Source organism: Lissotriton vulgaris, chromosome 4_1 (assembly GCF_964263255.1).
Source record: "Lissotriton vulgaris chromosome 4_1, aLisVul1.2, whole genome shotgun sequence".
In the NCBI taxonomy this organism is placed as follows: domain Eukaryota; kingdom Metazoa; phylum Chordata; class Amphibia; order Caudata; family Salamandridae; genus Lissotriton; species Lissotriton vulgaris.
In genome coordinates this window covers 588,834,102-588,852,908 of record NC_141691.1, presented here as the reverse complement: position 1 = coordinate 588,852,908, position 18,807 = coordinate 588,834,102, and the positions used below count along the sequence as shown (strand labels likewise).

At 41.8% G+C, this 18,807-nt stretch overlaps 1 protein-coding gene across 1 annotated transcript in view; it reads right to left on the bottom strand.

Moving 5' to 3' along the window:
* The window catches only part of BMPER (BMP binding endothelial regulator), a 477,629-nt gene that overhangs the window by 282,315 nt on the left and 176,507 nt on the right, over positions 1 to 18,807 (bottom strand). The window contains exon 4 of the mRNA XM_086964813.1: positions 10,519 to 10,601. Within this exon, the coding sequence (XP_086820939.1) occupies positions 10,519 to 10,601 (83 nt within the window). The remainder of the gene's footprint in view (positions 1 to 10,518; positions 10,602 to 18,807) is intronic.

The window sequence follows — 18,807 nt, the reverse complement described above, 5'->3', positions numbered from 1 at the left end:
CTTTTGTAGTTTGGTTTGCCCTGTTCCCATCATGCACTGGGACAGGAACAGACTAATTTGCATACAGCCAGGTTCTGAAACTGGGATGGTGCAGTGAGCTAAAAAACGGTGTTGGATCTAGCCCTGATCTCTTGACTGGGTGAGAGCTTTCTGTTTAATTCGGAGACTCTGTCCCTCACCACCCCTTGTTGTAAATATTTTTGTCCACCCTAAGCGTGGAAGGGTATTCTCAGATGTGAGACCCTTGCTCATTGCACCATCAGGATTCAAGCAAACCGGGCCGAAGACGGCTGTAATGCCAGAAACCGGTCCCCGGGAGCTTGTTTCCTTCCCAGTGTAAGAATTGGCTTTTGTAGTTTGGTTTGCCCTGTTCCCATCATGCACTGGGACAGGAACAGACTAATTTGCATACAGCCAGGTTCTGAAACTGGGATGGTGCAGTGAGCTAAAAAACAGTGTTGGATCTAGCCCTGATCTCTTGACTGGGTGAGAGCTTTCTGTTTAATTCGGAGACTCTGTCCCTCACCACCCCTTGTTGTAAATATTTTTGTCCACCCTAAGCGTGGAAGGGTATTCTCAGATGTGAGACCCTTGCTCATTGCACCATCAGGATTCAAGCAAACCGGGCCGAAGACGGCTGTAATGCCAGAAACCGGTCCCCGGGAGCTTGTTTCCTTCCCAGTGTAAGAATTGGCTTTTGTAGTTTGGTTTGCCCTGTTCCCATCATGCACTGGGACAGGAACAGACTAATTTGCATACAGCCAGGTTCTGAAACTGGGATGGTGCAGTGAGCTAAAAAACGGTGTTGGATCTAGCCCTGATCTCTTGACTGGGTGAGAGCTTTCTGTTTAATTCGGAGACTCTGTCCCTCACCACCCCTTGTTGTAAATATTTTTGTCCACCCTAAGCGTGGAAGGGTATTCTCAGATGTGAGACCCTTGCTCATTGCACCATCAGGATTCAAGCAAACCGGGCCGAAGACGGCTGTAATGCCAGAAACCGGTCCCCGGGAGCTTGTTTCCTTCCCAGTGTAAGAATTGGCTTTTGTAGTTTGGTTTGCCCTGTTCCCATCATGCACTGGGACAGGAACAGACTAATTTGCATACAGCCAGGTTCTGAAACTGGGATGGTGCAGTGAGCTAAAAAACGGTGTTGGATCTAGCCCTGATCTCTTGACTGGGTGAGAGCTTTCTGTTTAATTCGGAGACTCTGTCCCTCACCACCCCTTGTTGTAATTACATTCACCCCAGTACAAAGATCTGGGCCTAAATCCATCGTTTTGTTGCACTCCACACCACCCTAGGTGTGAGTGTTTGATTGATTCAGATGCTCCGTCCATCACCACCCCCCTTTTGTAACGCAGATTTGCCATAGCGGGCACAGGGCATTTCCCTGGTGGGCTGCCAGGGTGGAGTCCGATTTTGGACCCCTGGGGGCCGTTTTTGTTACTAGAGGCCACAATATTGGCCCCTAGTAGCAAAAGCAACTGCAGTGTTTTCCACAAGCCCTCACCCCCCACCCCTCCCCCAGCGGCCAGCCTGACTAAATTGCCAGGGCATTTTTGCATACCCAGTCTGGCCCTGCAACACACCCGACAGTGAATAGTCACTAAAACTCAGTTATTCCAACCGGTACCTTGAACAAAGCATATAAATACCGAGGTCTGTTTCAATCAGAATTGATATGATTCAATTTGCTTTGCAGTTTAGTGATACAAGCCTTTTTTGATAGTGTTTTTTGCCTGTGATAAAATGTAATCTGTTTTTTATATAGCACTTCATACCTCAATTCTGCCTTTTCTAAGCCATGTAAATTACAGCTGGTAGTGTTACCCAAATTAATGGTGCTCAAATTTTGAAGGTTGGAAGGCTGAGCCACTCATCAAACGTATGCCCTGCAGATCACTGCATGTTTCTGGGGCAAACATTCCTTGAGCACTTTTGACGTCTAGACATTTACATCTAAATTTCATACAAGCAGGACTAGCTGTACACTATTCCTGGCACATTATTTTGCCAGTTTTAAACATGTTAACACTGTCTGGGCAAAGGTTTCACCTCATTAATATCCGTTTAACTGCCAAATAAAGCAATAAGCAACTAAAAGGTGCCAGTGAGCTCTGGCAAAGGGCATTCCTCTGCGTGGCAATGCACTTCAGTAGGTTATGATTCATTTGTGCTAAAAAAATGTTTTTGTTAAAATCTGCAAATTAAACAGCAGATTATGGAATACATAGCAAATGTGGATAATTCATAACCATGCAGATAGCACTGTGGCTGCAGAACCGCATAATTCCACTGGCCCTGCATTAGGACCCAATGAGCATAGCCCTGCCATCAGCACAACATTCATATGATAAGACTTGCATCTTCATGATTGTGAGTAGAGCCTTCTGCTGTGCAAAGACACATTAATATAATATCCAAAGAACTCTGAGACTTCCTAGTGCTGAGACAATTGAGGAGACACATCTAACTACATGCAGAGAAATACAAGCAGATGAAAAAAAAACTTCACAAAACAAGCAAGCATTGGTCAAGCTGATAGATCTGACTTCCATTTTCAGTTATAACCCAGAGCTAATTGCTTAAGCATTTCTTACCATTTTTATTATCACTCTGCTACTCTGTACAATGGGTGAGAGTAATTTTAGTAGTTTGAAACTGCTAGTCTGGAAGGAGGGGTTTGAGAAAGCTGTTCGTTGGTAGTGTGACTGTGAGAGGCGTCAGAGTGATGTTGGTAGTGTGCGATGTGAGTTAGAAATCAAGATATGCAAAACTTTATAAATAAATAAAAAGATAGGAACAAAGCAGCAACGAGGTATTGAGTCACAGGTCTAATGGCAACAGAAAGGTAGGTACAGCATACCATGGGATAAGGAAGATAGATATGTAACTCCTTGCGTGCTGCCGTCGGCTGTTGGCTGATGGCAGCACCACCTCCCTAGTGCTGCAGTCGACCAACGGCCGACTCAGCCCCGCCCACTCTTCAGAACGCCCGCACCGCGGCGGACAAAACGCTGCGGTTAAGGCGTTAAATGTGCACTAGGAGCACAAGAGGCATATGTAAGCTCAGTACGCACAGGGGCAGGCAGGGCTGAGGCATGCTTGGTTAAATAAATGAATCACATGTGCATCCCTCCTCCTCAAAATGTTATCCTGCTCATTGCTTGAAGTCCAGCTTGAGAGATAGAGGTTGAGCAGTGTACTCAGTCAAGGCACCAAGCCAGGCACAAGGTGGTTGAGGAGGAGTGGTGGCACTGCACCTGTGGGGCAGTGCAGGAGCTGCTAACACATGACATCACAGCCTTCTGCCGTCTGCACCACGTCCCAGCAGAGAATGGAACACTGCATGTAGTGCAGTTAGCATTCAAGGGCCTGGCGGTGAGTTCTTGAGAGGAGTCTGCTGCAGTGCCTGCCAAGGGGCTCATGCTTGATGTCACCACAATGCTTCTCAGGCATTGGTCTCTCAGCTGGCTCGGTTTATGACACTGAAGCTGAGCAGGATCACAATTGAGCAGGTGGCAAGACTGGTGGTAGCACTGGCATCGCAGCCCCTGTGGTGCGGAGGCCCCCGAAATCCAGGGGGCCTTTTCAGCACAGTACACTGGTCTGAGAGCTCCTGACTCAGTCCGGGGGGATGTGGGGAGGGCAGGGGGGGTTGGTCAGGTTTTGTTACTGCAGTGGATGGTATGTGCCACGGGGGAAGACAGAGAAATTAAGTGAGACCTCTGCCTTAGAGTCCAGACAGCAGGACTGGCATTGACCCCAAGGAAGTGGGTCAGAGGGCAGTATTTTGAGCCACTGAGGGTTGGCAAACAAACATCACACAGGCCTTCACCTACTAACACTGAAAATATATATCACTCACACTAACTGCACTAATCCTCCTCACCAGATAGTACAAAGAAGGAGGTGAGCCAACGCTTGCACCATATATCAGCAGCAAGTTGACTGTGGGCCTTCACCAAATGAGTGTACCACAGGGTACTATTCAGATGAAGAAAGGCAAAGTGGACTCCCATGGAATTTGAACCTTTGAACTGCAAGTTTCATACATTTACAAAGGTGGTGTCTAAACCCTCTGACCCATCTTTCTTGGTGTGCTACTTGTGTCGCACCCATTACACATAGATTTGCAAACTGTTTACTCTCCTTGATTGCAACGAGTGTTCTGCAAGTTACACTTGCATTACTGTATTAGGTGCTCAAACGTATTTAATGGTGAATGTGACCTGTAGCCTAGAGGTTATCCATGGATCTCTTCAGTATTGTATTGTCTTGTATCGTAGCATTTGCATTGGTCTAAAGAGCCTTCCGTGGGGCACAGGAGCACTTACTTCTGGGGTAGCAAGTAGTCTCCTAGAGGATGTGTGGTTGGAAGGATGTCTTTGTTTTGAATGTATATTTGAAGTGCTTTCATGTTCTGCATGAAGACCAGAGAGTTGTGGTTCTCATGTTTTGGCTCACAGCAATTGGCGGTGTGACGGGTGAGGGAATGTGAGAGAAAGATTTGGGGAATAGTAGCAGCCCTGGATAGTTCTACTTGCAATTTAGTAAGCGGTTTAACACACTAATGTCTGTCGTTTTATATTTAGTCTGAGGTCTGCAGCCTAACCAGAGTGGTAGTAAAGATTTTTGTAGGAATTTTGTATCTGTTGCAGCCACCTTGTGCAATCTTGGGGTCATGGGACATGGGTTCCATCCTAACAAAGTAGCCTAATGGAGAGCTTCACCTGCAACACACACGTATTTTTCTGCTGCTATAATTAAATAAATTAAATAAAAATAAAGCAGTTAATTCGTTGATCTATTTACTGTGATTGCAACCTGTGGCCTAGGATTTGCATAAAGATTGCCGAAGCAGGTGCATTAGCTCATATTCTTAATTCATTCTTACACTATAACATTTGGCAAGCATATTACATTGTAATTTGGGCTGCAGAATGCTAGCAACCTAGCTAAATAGGCCTAGGTCTTGTGTTTTTTACAGACGTGAAGTCTTGCGCACATCTCCATTATTATGGTTCAAGTAGTTTGCATAGCTTGTATTTTTCTTATGCTTTTCAGGTAATGTTTCACTTGTGGCAGACTTGTTCAAGCAGAACAGTTCTTACAGGAACTGTGTGCCCCGGAGGGTCTGCTCCGTCAATGTTCACAGCCGGACTTTAGGAAATGATGTAAAAATATATGCATGACTTTGGTAGATATGGGGTGAGCTACTTCTGGCAATCTGCATAATGCTTGTGTTTTTTTTTTCTTAAAAACATAACGTATTACATTTCAAAATATTACACAATGTTACCATTTACTAGATCTAAAGTATTCAAATGTAATTAAATGGTTGTATTTATTTATTTGTCTGCAGCGTTCAACAACGCGCCAGATATCTCCCATTCTGCTACTGAGTACAACTGAGCATGATTATAGTTTGTTTTCCTTCTGTGTAACAATGACGTCAACGAAGTTACATAAATTGCAGGAACTGTATCACTGTAGGTTTAAAAAAAAAACTGGTAGTGAAGGTTGTAGAGAAACAAGATAAGTCTGTTTATCCACAGCTGGAGATTTACCTCTTGGTGTTATAGATTGATGCATGGGGCGTCTAGAATCTCAGTCATATGATTGAATGGATTGGTCTTTTGTCTGTTTCTTTAATATTAGACTGGCTGGCTATATGGCATTTCAGAGGTTGTGAGTCATATACTCTCAAAGATATGTAACATGTTTTATTTTCCTGGGCTTTTTTAGCAGATGGTTTGTATCCTTTCTGACTGAGAATTCCAGAAAGAACGCAAGATAATATCCACCCAGTTTCTACATGCATGCTACGCACTTGTTCTAAACTTTTTGACCAAGGTAAATAATACTTTGGTCTTGATTACAACTAATGAGGAACATTTCTATCTATACAGAAATTTATATTTGTGCATGAATTTGAATTCTGAATAGCGCTGTAATTATTGCAGTCTTGCAACTTTTCACTGACAGATTTTGCCAGATAAAAAAAATCTGTTGAAATTTATCAGTGGAAAAAAGCTGGAAAGAAGGAAATCTTCAAAAACCTAGTGGTGAACACCAGCTCCACCTGTTATACTGCATTTCCACCTGGAAAACTTGGAATAAGCGGCATTTACCATGTTTGGTAAGCACGCGCGGGGGGTACAGGTAAGAGCAATGGGGGGGGAGACGAAGCCACAGGCAACTGGATAGGTAAAATAAACTAAATAAGATCACTTACCTTGCACTCACCGAGTCACGCGAGCCTCAAGGTAAGTAACTTTATTTATTTATTTAGTTTATTTTCCCTGTTGCGTCGTCTGTCTACTCCCCCCTGCCTGCCCCTGCCCCGCCCAACCACTCTTACCTGTACAGGCCCCATCTGTCAGTAAGGGGCAGAGGTATGGCGCAGCGGCCAGGGTGTCTGACTCTGGACCACGGTTCATGGTTCGATCCCCGGTGCCGGGGGCAGGACAACCCAGCACCATGTGACTCTGAGCAATAGTTCACTTAATCTTCCCGAGGGCCCCCAGCGCTGGGAAACAACTTTGGAGGTAGCTGTGCGCTTTACAAAGGCAAGGTTATTATATTTTTATTATAAGCATTATGCCCTATTGCACAGTATATAAATATTGTCTTTGCTTCCAAATGGAACTGGTGTATTGCTTTCAGGACAGCTTTACTGCTATCACACTGGTCCCAGTTCAGTGCCTCCAGGGAAATTATTCCTCTACAATAATTTTTACAGGTGCCTCCTAACAGAGACTCTTCAAGAACTGCCTCCAATTGTACCATTGGTTGCTTGTTTGCTTGATCTGGCTTTCAATTATTTTGATCTGTTTCAGATTCTCCGTCGAATGCCTGGTAGTTTTGAACTATCATTTGAATTTTTCTCGTTTACATTCTTGAGGTCTGTTCTTCACTGCACTTTCACTTTAGATGCATAACTTAGCTGCATTAGTCTACAGCTGTATCAGCACCCAACAGATATTTTAAAACGAATACCAAGGTTTAGCATAGGTCATTTTCCCATGAACTGTCTCTTCAAATACCTTTAAAACCCTTCGAGACAGCATTTCGGTTTCCAAGCATCAGTTATTTTCAAATTGTGTGTGCCTGGGACCTCATATGGCCATACTTGATAGTGACATCTTCCAGAAGAGATGTCATAACAATCGCCCACAATCCACATTGCCTTCAGTGCCTCCGCAACCACTTCTCATTAGTAGTTAGAAAATAGTCCCATGCTGCCTTCTGCCTCTTAATCTCTCCAGCTGTTTGGCACAAAGAAATTAGGATGTCCAGAAATAATTTCCCGGCTTAGATGACTTATCTCCCTAGCACTGGAGAATGGGTGTCTAACATGTTTTCTTATGGGGCTTTGGTAGCTCAACACAAAATGATTTTGTGATACATATGCTGAACCTTTACACGCAAAGGCTCTTCCTCTTGCTCTGCTGGTGATTGTTTCAGATGCCACCTGGAATGAATGTGTTTCTCTGAGTCCATTTGTGGTTGAGTTTGATATCCCTGTACTTATCAGTTCTGACTCTCTATGGTTAGTAGTGCATTAGCATGAAAACTCACATAAAAATCCCCTCATAAACCAGGCACATCTGAAAAACTAAGCGCAGCTTACCTTATACAATAGATTTGGCGTTCAAAGTTAGAATTATTAAATAAGCTAATACTTGTATGTAAGTGTATAATGACACTCATGTAGGCAAAATGTGAGTCTTGGTTAAAACATTAATAACGCATGTGGTAGGAGTAAATGAGAGGCTTTCTATACACATTGCATCTATGACAAAGTATTAAATATGTAGGGGCTGGTGGCTCAGTGGACTAATGGATCCACTGCAAGAGCCTCTGTTTGCTCTCATGGTCACAGGTTCAAATCCCAGTGGCTCCGCTCAGCCTTTTATCTATCTGAGGTCGATAGAATTAGTACCATTGAGTTTGGTAACAATAAGCATGTGTGCCAAGCGCCAAGATACCTCTTTTGGGGGGAATGTGCGCTTTACAAATGCTCATGTTATGTTGGGGTAGCTCTGTACTTTTGATATTTATAAAAAAAGACACTTTGGCCACTGCAATGGAAGCACTTCCTGAGAGGCAGAACAATACGCCAAATAGCCAACAGCATTTCATGAGAGTGGCATGCTCCCCTGGATGATATGTATAGTTCAAAGACTTGGTAAATATAGGTTCATCAGAAAGCTAAGTTGTCAAGCCAGACCGAAAAAAGCAGTTCAGCAATAAAAAGTTAATGGAGCCATATCACAAAAGTAAATGTACTGCCTGCATGTTTACTCACATGCATATTATGTTCTACGCCTAGTTGTAACTCTATACTATATGTATATATAGATATAGGCATAGATGAGGGATAGATCAATAAGAAATATTTAACATTTGCTTCTATCAGGTGAACTGGTCAGGAGTACATTTGACACCTTAAGAGCTGTAGGAACATTGGAAGTGTGTGTAGCTGGTGAATAGCAGTGGTCTTACTCTTTTGTGGATGTATGTTTTGTATTTGCATGTCCCCTCTTTAAATCTTCCTAAACCGCTTCCGTTTAGTAGTAATAATTCCCCATTTTCCAGCCATTTCACTTTGTCAGGCCCATATTTACTACCAAAACATATACAAAGGTGTGTGGAGATCTCTGCCACCGTGGCATATATCTCCACAAAGAAACGATTGTAGAGGCGGAGGTTTTCACCTGCAGGTTTGTGAATAGTATTTCAAAATAAATATATAGCACTACTGTAGAACCACTTTTATGTTCTACACAATACAGTTTGTGCATAGTTCGCAATGTCACCAGAATGGTGTGTATCACTTACAACGCAACTTTTACGTCGTAATGCTGTTACAACGCAGCTATTACAACGCAGGATCCATTACATCGGATGCCATTACAACGCATGGCATTACATAGCAGATGGTATTACAACGCATACCATTACATCGTAAGTATTGGTAAGTATATAATTTTTTTAAATTTTATTTAATATTATATAATTGATTTAATTAATATTAATTATAAATAAAAATATTTATTTATGTTTTTAAATATTATAAATTAAATATATTAAGTTAAGTAATTTTTTAAATAAGTATGAGTATAGGAGTATATGTTTTGGGGTACTGAGGTATATGTTTTGGGGTGTTTGGATATTTTTAGGTTTTAGGGCAGGGTTTGGGTTTTGGAGTACAGGGGTGTTTTTAGGTTTTAGGGCAGGGTTTGGGTTTTGGGGTACAGTGGTGTTTTTAGGTTTTAGGGCAGGGTTTGGGTTTTGGGGTACAGGGGTGTTTTTAGGTTTTAGGGCAGGGTTTGGGTTTTGGGGTACAGGGGTGTTTTTAGGTTTCAGGGCAAGGTTTGGGTTTTGGGGTACAGGGGTGTTTTTAGGTTTTAGGGCAGGGTTTGGGTTTTGGGGTACAGGGGTGTTTTTAGGTTTTAGGGCAGGGTTTGGGTTTTGGGGTACAGGGGTGTTTTTAGGTTTTAGGGCAGGGTTTGGGTTTTGGGGTACAGGGGTGTTTTTAGGTTTTAGGGCAGGGTTTGGGTTTTGGGGTACAGGGGTGTTTTTAGGTTTTAGGGCAGGGTTTGGGTTTTGGGGTACAGTGGTGTTTTTAGGTTTTAGGGCAGGGTTTGGGTTTTGGGGTACAGGGGTGTTTTTAGGTTTTAGGGCAGGGTTTGGGTTTTGGGGTACAGGGGCGTTTTTAGGTTTTAGGGCAAGGTTTGGGTTTTGGGGTACAGGGGTGTTTTTAGGTTTTAGGGCAGGGTTTGGGTTTTGGGGTACAGGGGTGTTTTTAGGTTTTAGGGCAGGGTTTGGGTTTTGGGGTACAGGGGTGTTTTTAGGTTTTAGGGCAGGGTTTGGGTTTTGGGGTACAGGGGTGTTTTTAGGGTTCAGGGGTAGGTTTGTGTTTTGGGTTAATTAAATTATATTTACCATTTTTAAATTAATTAAAATATATTTAATAAATTAAATTAATTTTATTACATTAATTACATTTTTAAATTAAATTATTTAAATTAAATAAATTATTTCAATTAATTTAATTTAATTTCAATTATAAAAATATGTACATTAAGTTAATTTTATTTTTTTAATTAAATTAAATTATTTCCTTTTTTTATTAAAATTACATTTATTAAATAGATATTATTTTATTAAATTAAATTAATGGCTATTTTAAAATGTATTTTAATTAAATTAATTAAATTAAATTAATTAAATTAACTTAATAACATTTTTTAAAAAAAGGTATACTTACCTATACTTACGATGTAATGCCATGCGTTGTAATACCATCTGCTATGTAATGCCATGCGTTGTAATGGCATCCGATGTAATGGATCCTGCGTTGTAAAAATTCCGTTGTAACGGAATGCGACGTAAAAATCTGCGTTGAACTGACACCAATCCCACCAGAATGGCAGTGCAATTCAACATCAATTAAACCACATTACTTATCCTCAGTATGGAGTAATTTGAAAACTTCTACTCTTACCTGACAGCGACGGTGCGTGCATGGGTTGGATTGGATCCGCCATTTCATGGAGCTGTTGTAGACGTTTCCGTCAATGTTGCAACCTGTAATATATGTCTTAATTACAATAATTCTGAGAGGCAGGGCCAACATTTTATTTCCTATGTAACAGTTTATATAACTCTCCTGCAGCACAGTGAGTATTATGGCGCTCTACAAGAAACATATTCAGCCGATTATAATAATTATAATGCAACATGCATTTGAAAAACTGAAATACACCATTCCACTGTAAGACTTTATGGACTCCTGAGCAATGATTAAGCCCAGGCCTAAAAGGGAGACCAAAAGTCATCGACTGCTGTAACATCTCTATTCTAATGATGTTTTGGTTTTGGCTTATAATGGCATCTTTTTTAAATTAATTAGGTGAATTGACATATTGATGTTATTACCAAAAAAGGCTCGTGAAATTATATATTGTGCATAATTTTGTAACACTTTTTTATTAAATTAAACAAATGAATGTATTCACTTCCTCACTGTTAACAGTCTAGATTATGACATTTCATTCCTTTCAAGTACTGTAATATATCGTGAAAATGATTATTTTGTGCTTGGTTATGAGACGAGCTTGAGGTACAGAAATGACAACCATCACTTTTCTTGTGATTGGTGAAAGCCTGACTTTTAACTGACTAGCTATTTATTTTGCATACACATTTCTAAAATGTTTTATCTTTCTTTTCTAGAAGCCAGATGCACTAAGTGATTTTGTGATGCATATGTGTGATTCAGTAAATTACAGGTGCAGGCGCTCGTATTGAGCAGACTAGACTACTGCAACAGATTGTTGCAGTCTGCCAACGAGGGGGTCATTTCCAGGTTGCAGGTTGTGCAAAACACCGCGGCACGCCTTGTCCTTAATGCCCCTGCACGCACTCCATCTAAACCCCTGTTGGCCAAACTTCACTGGCTTCCAGTGAAACAAAGGGTAATGTTCAAGGCGTGCTGTATTATCCATAAGTGCCTTATAGGGAAAGGCCCTGACTAAAAAGTTTGGTGTATACGTTCCCTCTCGATCGCTTAGATCAGGAGATCAAGAACTCCTATGTGTCCCAAGGATTAAGAAGACAAGGCAAGGGGGCAGGGCCCTATCTGCTGCCGGCCCTAAGCTGTGGAATAATCTCCCCAGAGAAATCAGACAATGCAGGGAACACCTTCCGTTTAGGAAGAAACTAAAAACCTTTCTCTTCCAATATTAGGTTATCTATATTAGGAAATAAGGATACATGAAAGAACCTGCTTTGCTTAAAATGATGCCAGGGGCGCGGAGATACTCCTTCGGGAGTCGATTCCCAGCGCGGTATAAGCTTGCAAATAAATAAATAAATAAAATAAATAAACAGGCTTAGTGACCACAAAATCACTTATTCAGGTGTACAAAAAGCATTTTGGGAGTGGAAAAACTTTTTCCAACTCATAAATAGATTCTAACATTAATACCAAATCTCAATTTAGAAGGGGCATGTATTAGATTTTCCTTTCAAACTGCAAGTTGGTTTGATATATATCAATCATTTGCAACCATGATAACTGATTTACAAAGGGAAATGGGTCCCCTTTGGAGCTTCTGTCCTTTGGAATCAGGGTGACTGCTTCGGGGGTGTAAGTAGTGGTCTGGCAGTGTCTGCTCTCACAGAAGTTTTTCAAAACAAAATAAATTTTTGCTATATTACAGCCCTGGTTTCTTTAAGTAACTTGGACTGCTGTAAAAAAAGCTTTCTATTTTCGAAATGCAATCACGGGAATGGTGGTATGTTGTCTCTTGCAGGCCACCATCCCTGTGATTGCAGCCAATCTCATGAGGTCACAAATTATGTCCTGCCTACTGAATATTAACTAGATAGGTTGTTCTACGACCCCTTTTGATTGGTTATTTTATGTTGTTTCTATACATTTTGAGAAAAATCTTGCTGGTACTAAGCGTAGTCTAATATATTTTTGCAACAAATAATGTCGCAAACCTCCTATCTGTTTCATATGAAAGAGCAACACACCAAGCATTTAAGGGGCTTGGGGAAGGGTGATGGTATAACCATGTATTATAAGGAACACGTTTTTCCCATGCCATACATTATATAGATTATGCAAGTCACCTCGAAGTTTCATCACCTTTTAAAGGGACTCTGCTTTTGGCCTTGTTCCCCTATATGGACATAGAAATCTTTAGTGGCTTGCAATAAATATCCTTTTAATATATGGCAGGGAGCTTGCAGACATAGGTCAAAAGAGATCCTCAAGAGTCATAATTACCTGCCAGGCGTGGCCATATGGCACATTTTGAAGGATTTTCTAAAGGTTGAACACTGTACCCAATTGGGTAGCTAAATAACATAAAACGACAAATAAATCATGCAGTGAAATATAAAAAATATAAACATGGTTAACTCAGAGGGAGGGGGACAAATCCACATAATTATGAACAGTCAAAGCATTTACAACAAAAGGCACATGTTGAAGCTGGATATCTCTGACTTCAACTGCTTTGTGTCAACTAGTTTGCACGGTATATGAATGTGATAAAGATGGTGTTAGAAAACATTACCAATAAGGATGTACACATTTACAATCGATGTACCTAGATAACAGAAGAACAGTTCTAGAACGAGAGCAAAACAGAAAATATTTAAGAACTCCTGCTTCCAGAATTGCGTGATATGAACATCCTCTGCATGCCAAAGCTAGATTCAAACATGACCACCACTTTGTCATTGCATACGATCTTAATAAGAATCTGGCAGTGGATCATGACAGATCCTCTATAATAATGTCTTGTAGACCTAACTTCTAGATATATCCATGTGCCCCACTATAGAATGCAGAAGAAGCTAGCTCAGCTCCCGAATAATCATGGGCTATGTATAATAGTCAGTGGACAGCATTTATGCAATTTGGAAAATGAAGGCCATAATTGTATATGCAGAGATTAAGAGTGTGTTTTGTTTGCCCCTATAGTGTAGAGTGACTATAAAATCAACATTTTAATTATTTAGTTTTACCTACATGGTGGAAATAATGCATTCCTGGTGATCTACATTTGCTCCTTAATTAAATGTTCCTAGTCCTCAGGTAAAAACTACTGATTTGAAATGTACCCAGAAAGAAGCCCATGCCATTTGAGCTGTTCCTGTGGAACAGTGAATGAGGTTTAATAATGCAGAAGTATGATTGGTTTTTAATGACCAGAAATTGCCCAAGCACCATGAAGAGATTCACAAATCTTTCCAAGCATATCAGACTTAGGTTCACTGAAGCCTAGTGCATATTTACATAGCAGTACCATTTTAATTGATCCTTACCAAAATGATAAATATCAGGAAAGAAATTAAAATAATATTAATACAGAAGTTTAAATATAACCCATGTAACCTTAATAGATCCTTATTTTCACAAAATATTTGAGGAGAAATAAAAAACACTTAAGGAGAAATTAAAAATAGGAGGCTGTAAAGTTATTCCCTCATCTTCATGCATGCAGGTGACACTGCAAGTAAATTGCATTCCTCCATCACTTAATAATGCACACTCCTTCTTTGAGGGCCTCATTCTTTGGTCCCTGAAGTTTGGGATGATAATTCTTCTCCCTGAAGATATCTGTACTGGCGGTATCAGTATCTCATATGGGGTGTGTAGCTAGTGTTTGTTTTGGTGGATTTCTGAGACTTCGGGGACCAGTAGTACAAACCTGATAATTCTGGTTATTCCTCATCCCTCTCCTTGTATTCAACTGGCGGAGTCACTGGGACAAAGACAACAGTGTTCCCGTGGATCTCATAATTCCAATGGGTCTGTTAACAGCACCTTCAGAATTACAGTGGACCTCGTAATAAGGGCCTATGTTTGTAGCTTTTAAGTGTAATTGTCTACCTTGTTGGGTAGAAGACAAATGCAGATTATAATCAAGCAAACAGAAATAGCCTGAGAAGTGGTGTCAGGGCAACACAAATTTTATGTAATTCTTTTATCACTAGTCAAAAGATAAGGCAAATTATGAGCACCCAAATTTTAAAATTTACTAGCATCCTCCATCAAATTTATCAATTATTATGAACCATCCCAGGAGAAAACAACACAAGTGTGCTCAGAGACACAAATTGCAGCTGGAAATGAAAAGGAAATACAAAATTGTGAAATAAACTGACTTTATTTTTTGAAAAACACTGCTTCAATCGGAACAAAAATGAATGGTCTAATGGAATTGCATCCTGTAGGTCCTCTAAATAACATTATACATTGTTTTGTTTTCCCAAAGAAACAGAACATAATACCTTCTATGTAGACCGGTAGTCTTTAGATTATGTCAACCGACATAAACTTTTCTAAAGATGGCACTTAACAAATCATGACATGCAAGATGCTTGTCATAATTCATTTTGTGTGCCAAAGTGACTGTTAGATCGTTATGAGGGCTTACATGAATGGAAATGTAGGATAAGTAACTATTAACTCAAGTTACGCATTTTGTGCATGTATCGAACATGAGGGATGTGTCTACACTCTACATGATTTTCAAATCACATAATAAAAACTAATGCATTTAGCTTTTTTCTCAAATCTTTCAATCTTAGACATGACAATTTAATATGATAAGATTTCACTATATGACACACTCTGACTAAAGTGAGTATTTATCAGTTGTGATGTTAGGAGGAAACAATATTTAAGTTAATCAAAGTAATCTAATCTAATAAATGCAAATGATAACATTCGTTATTGTAGCTAGCCAACGGATGTTGCTGTGATAGATGAACTGATCCCGTTATGAAATCATTCGTTTCTCAATGCGAAGTTAGAACATTCGTAGTCAGTACTTCCACTTACGCCAGTAGCTTGGATGTTCCAATGATAATAGATCTCAAGCTGCCTTTTGGCTAGGTTTGCGCTATAGAAATACCATATGCATACATACATACATACATATGCACAAGATTGTTTCCAATGTGTAGCCTGGCTTTTAAAGTTTCTAGCTTCAGTTGCCTATTTTATGGATATTCATTAGCATCTGTGAGTATTTCCCATTCTGGGGATTATGCCATAAAATAGCATGTTTTCTTTCAGTTTCGTTTTCATGCATTTTACTTGAGAAGACAACAGGACTGGGCACCAGCTAAGGTGAAATACCATACTAAGCATCCAGAATTTGTTCCAAACAACCCGTTGACTTTGCAGGGCAAAGGTGGCAATGAGTGTAGATCTGGAGCATGAGGCAAGGATACACTCTGTCCCTAGAGTCTGCAGTGCATGACCTTTAGCTTTAGGGTAGGTAGGAAGTTCTGACTATACTCCTCAAACTGTGTCCCAAGACCACTGGATATGTTTGTAGGTTATAAGAGGCATGCTCTGGTGTTGCAGTTATAGCTCAAGACCAAATATGCCAAGTGGGATTTAGGCGATGAAGAGAGGGCCTTGGACATAACCAATCTATGTACTGCATACAAAGCAGCTGGCTTTGCCATCAAGCTCTGGGGGGAGTGGAAGTGGATCAATGGCATGGCCAGACTCTACATCCTGCATGCAGAGGTCTCAGACAAAAGGTGAATGCCAGTCTAAGCTCCATCTGGGCAAAGACAAGTGGGCATGGATCATAGCCTTAGGCCAATGTATGTGACCAGATTATGTTGTGGGCACCGATAAAGGCCATGACCAAAGGACTCTGAGACCAAGTGGAGTGGGCTTGAGGTAAAGTCAGAGGCCATCACCTCTTGCGAGGCCACTGGGCATGGCCAAGGGCTGTTAAAAGAAGGCCTTAGACAACGGGCTTGGAATAGGGCTATGGCAGAATACAACAGACTTTCCCTATTGCCACCTGGGTGCAGCAGGCTTCTGTGGCAAGGGGTAGTGGGCAAAGACATTCTCTGGGATCAAGTACATTGAGCTCAGGTCTCAACCTAAAGCAACAACGGGTGATCATTGGGCTCTGGGGGCAGAGGCAATCAGCATATGGCATGGGCGAAGGCACTGTCAAGAAACATGCTTGATGTGATATGAGACATGGGGTACTCCCTGTTTCCAGTTCCATTGTAGTAGTGCATGCCCAGTGGATATTATTGCCAGTGGCCAAACCGATATGGTTAAAAAATCTTTTTGGGATGAATGTTATGACTGGCATGTAATCTATGATACATAAAAAATGTTTTTAACTGACTGATCTACACATATGACATGGTTGATTGCTTCATTGATGAGGTATTTATCAGTGCACATGCAGCCATGCTTTTATTGCTAAGATGCTATAAATGGAATTTTGAATCCTGACAGAGTCTTATATTAAGATGGGTCTCACGGCATAAAAAGAGTTACGTTTTAAGAGCTTCCCAAAATCTTAATTATTATGATACAAGTGTAATTGAATACATTTCCAGAGAGGAGTTCCTTGATTCTTGAAAGCTTGAATACCAGGACAAGTCTGACTGAAACAAGAAACCTGAAGATCAACTTTGAGCCCTGTATGAAGGAGTTCCAAGCAGGGCATAGTGCTATATGATACTTTTTATACTTTTTCCAAAGAATCCTAACCCTACCCTATAGACGACACAGAGGACCATACATAAGGCCTTAAATGGCACACAATGCCTATGTCTTTGGGACCCAAAAACGTGATCCAGCTTTTTAGCATACTAAAAGGCTGATGGCAAGATTATTTATGTGTTTCAGTGTACAAACCCCTTAAAGCCTTTTGGTTAATATAATACAAAAATGTCAAAAGAAATGAAATTCTGCAGTTTTGACATTTGTGTTTTGTTTGTCCTTAGTGAGTGTTTAGTGGGTGTTTTAAAAATTTCACAGCTTTCGCCTAAAACTGCCCACACTGGTAAAAAAAAAACCCTCCTGCAATATTAAAGTGTTTTGATAATTATCCACTTCCCTCAAAGAAATGCCCTTTTTAGGTTTCGCTGGGGGGCGGAGCCGTTAGGCTCCTCCTCCAGAGAAATCTATTGAGTACAGTAAGGCACTATGGAACACGCCCCCCGTCCCATTGGCTAGCTCCATAAATGGAGCCTAGCCATTGGACGAGGGGCCTGTCCATCAATGCCGGACCAGACACGGGGGCGTTCCCGAGATTCTTTGGCTTTTGCCGACGTCACGCGACGCCGGGAACGCCCCCGAGTCTGTTCCGGCATTGCCGGCACCTCCCTTGCTGCTCGGGACGGGTCTCCTTATTTGTTCCTAGCTGCCCCTCTCCCGCCTCCCTCGTCCTCTCCCGCCCCCCTCCCGCCGTTCGTGTACTCTCCCGCCTCCCTCGTCCTCTCCCGCCCCCCTCCCGCCGTTCGTGTACTCTCCCGCCCCCCTCCACTAGAAACTCGCCGTTCTGTGTAAAAGTGATCAGCTGTAGGGGTTTGTGCGTTTTTAGCGGGGATAGGAAACACATCACATAACATTTCCTTAGAGAGAGAGGAGCCGGCGCCCGTGCCTGACGGTGGGCGGGGTTGCTGAATCAGGAGAGGAAGATGGCGATCTAACTCCTCCTCCGCTGGTGAGCAGACCCTGCGCGAGAAGCCTCGAGCGCACAAAACTTCACCGGCGGCTCCCCTCGCCTCAAAAAGAACAACAAAGCACCGGCGAGGAGCTGCGTGGAGCCGCTAAAAACCCCCCACAGAGAAAGCGGTAGGAGCAGCAGAGCCCGCCTGAGTGCAGCGGCAGCAGTGGGCGTCCCGGGCAAGCTCTTGTAAGATCCTTGCAATTAATCCCGATTTCCGATTGGTAATTGTGTATTTAAATAAATAAATGCAGCCCAGTTACTCCTTGCACTGACGGAACCGCAAGGGAAAGCAGGCGGTTACACAAGACCACTTGTATTTAAAGAAGCGCTGCTTTCATATGCAACTCCAGGGCTGGTATTGCTGTGGGAGGGGGGATGGCAGCGCCAGAAGCCCCTGTGGGGAGGGCAGTGCACTGCAGCTCATTCACTGTTGGCATGCCGTGACACGCGTGTTTAAGGCTTTCTGCCTTGTATGCTCACACTTCTGTTATCTGGTCAGCCGTGTGGGTATTTTAGTCGTTGAAAATACTGCAGCTTCAGGTGTCTGTCTACGCTAGTGAAAGATCTTGTGGGTAGAGCGCAGTTACACGTGTAGCTTGCAGGCAGGGTTAGATGCCTGGTGTGTCTGCCACTGAAGTCTTTCTCATAGCACAATGTACGCACCTATCGCCTCCCAAAGACTGTATTCCGGAGGCGTGGGAAGTGAAGACGGGTTTTAACAACATGACCACCAAGCGAACCGGCAAAATATCTTCATGTAAATAGTG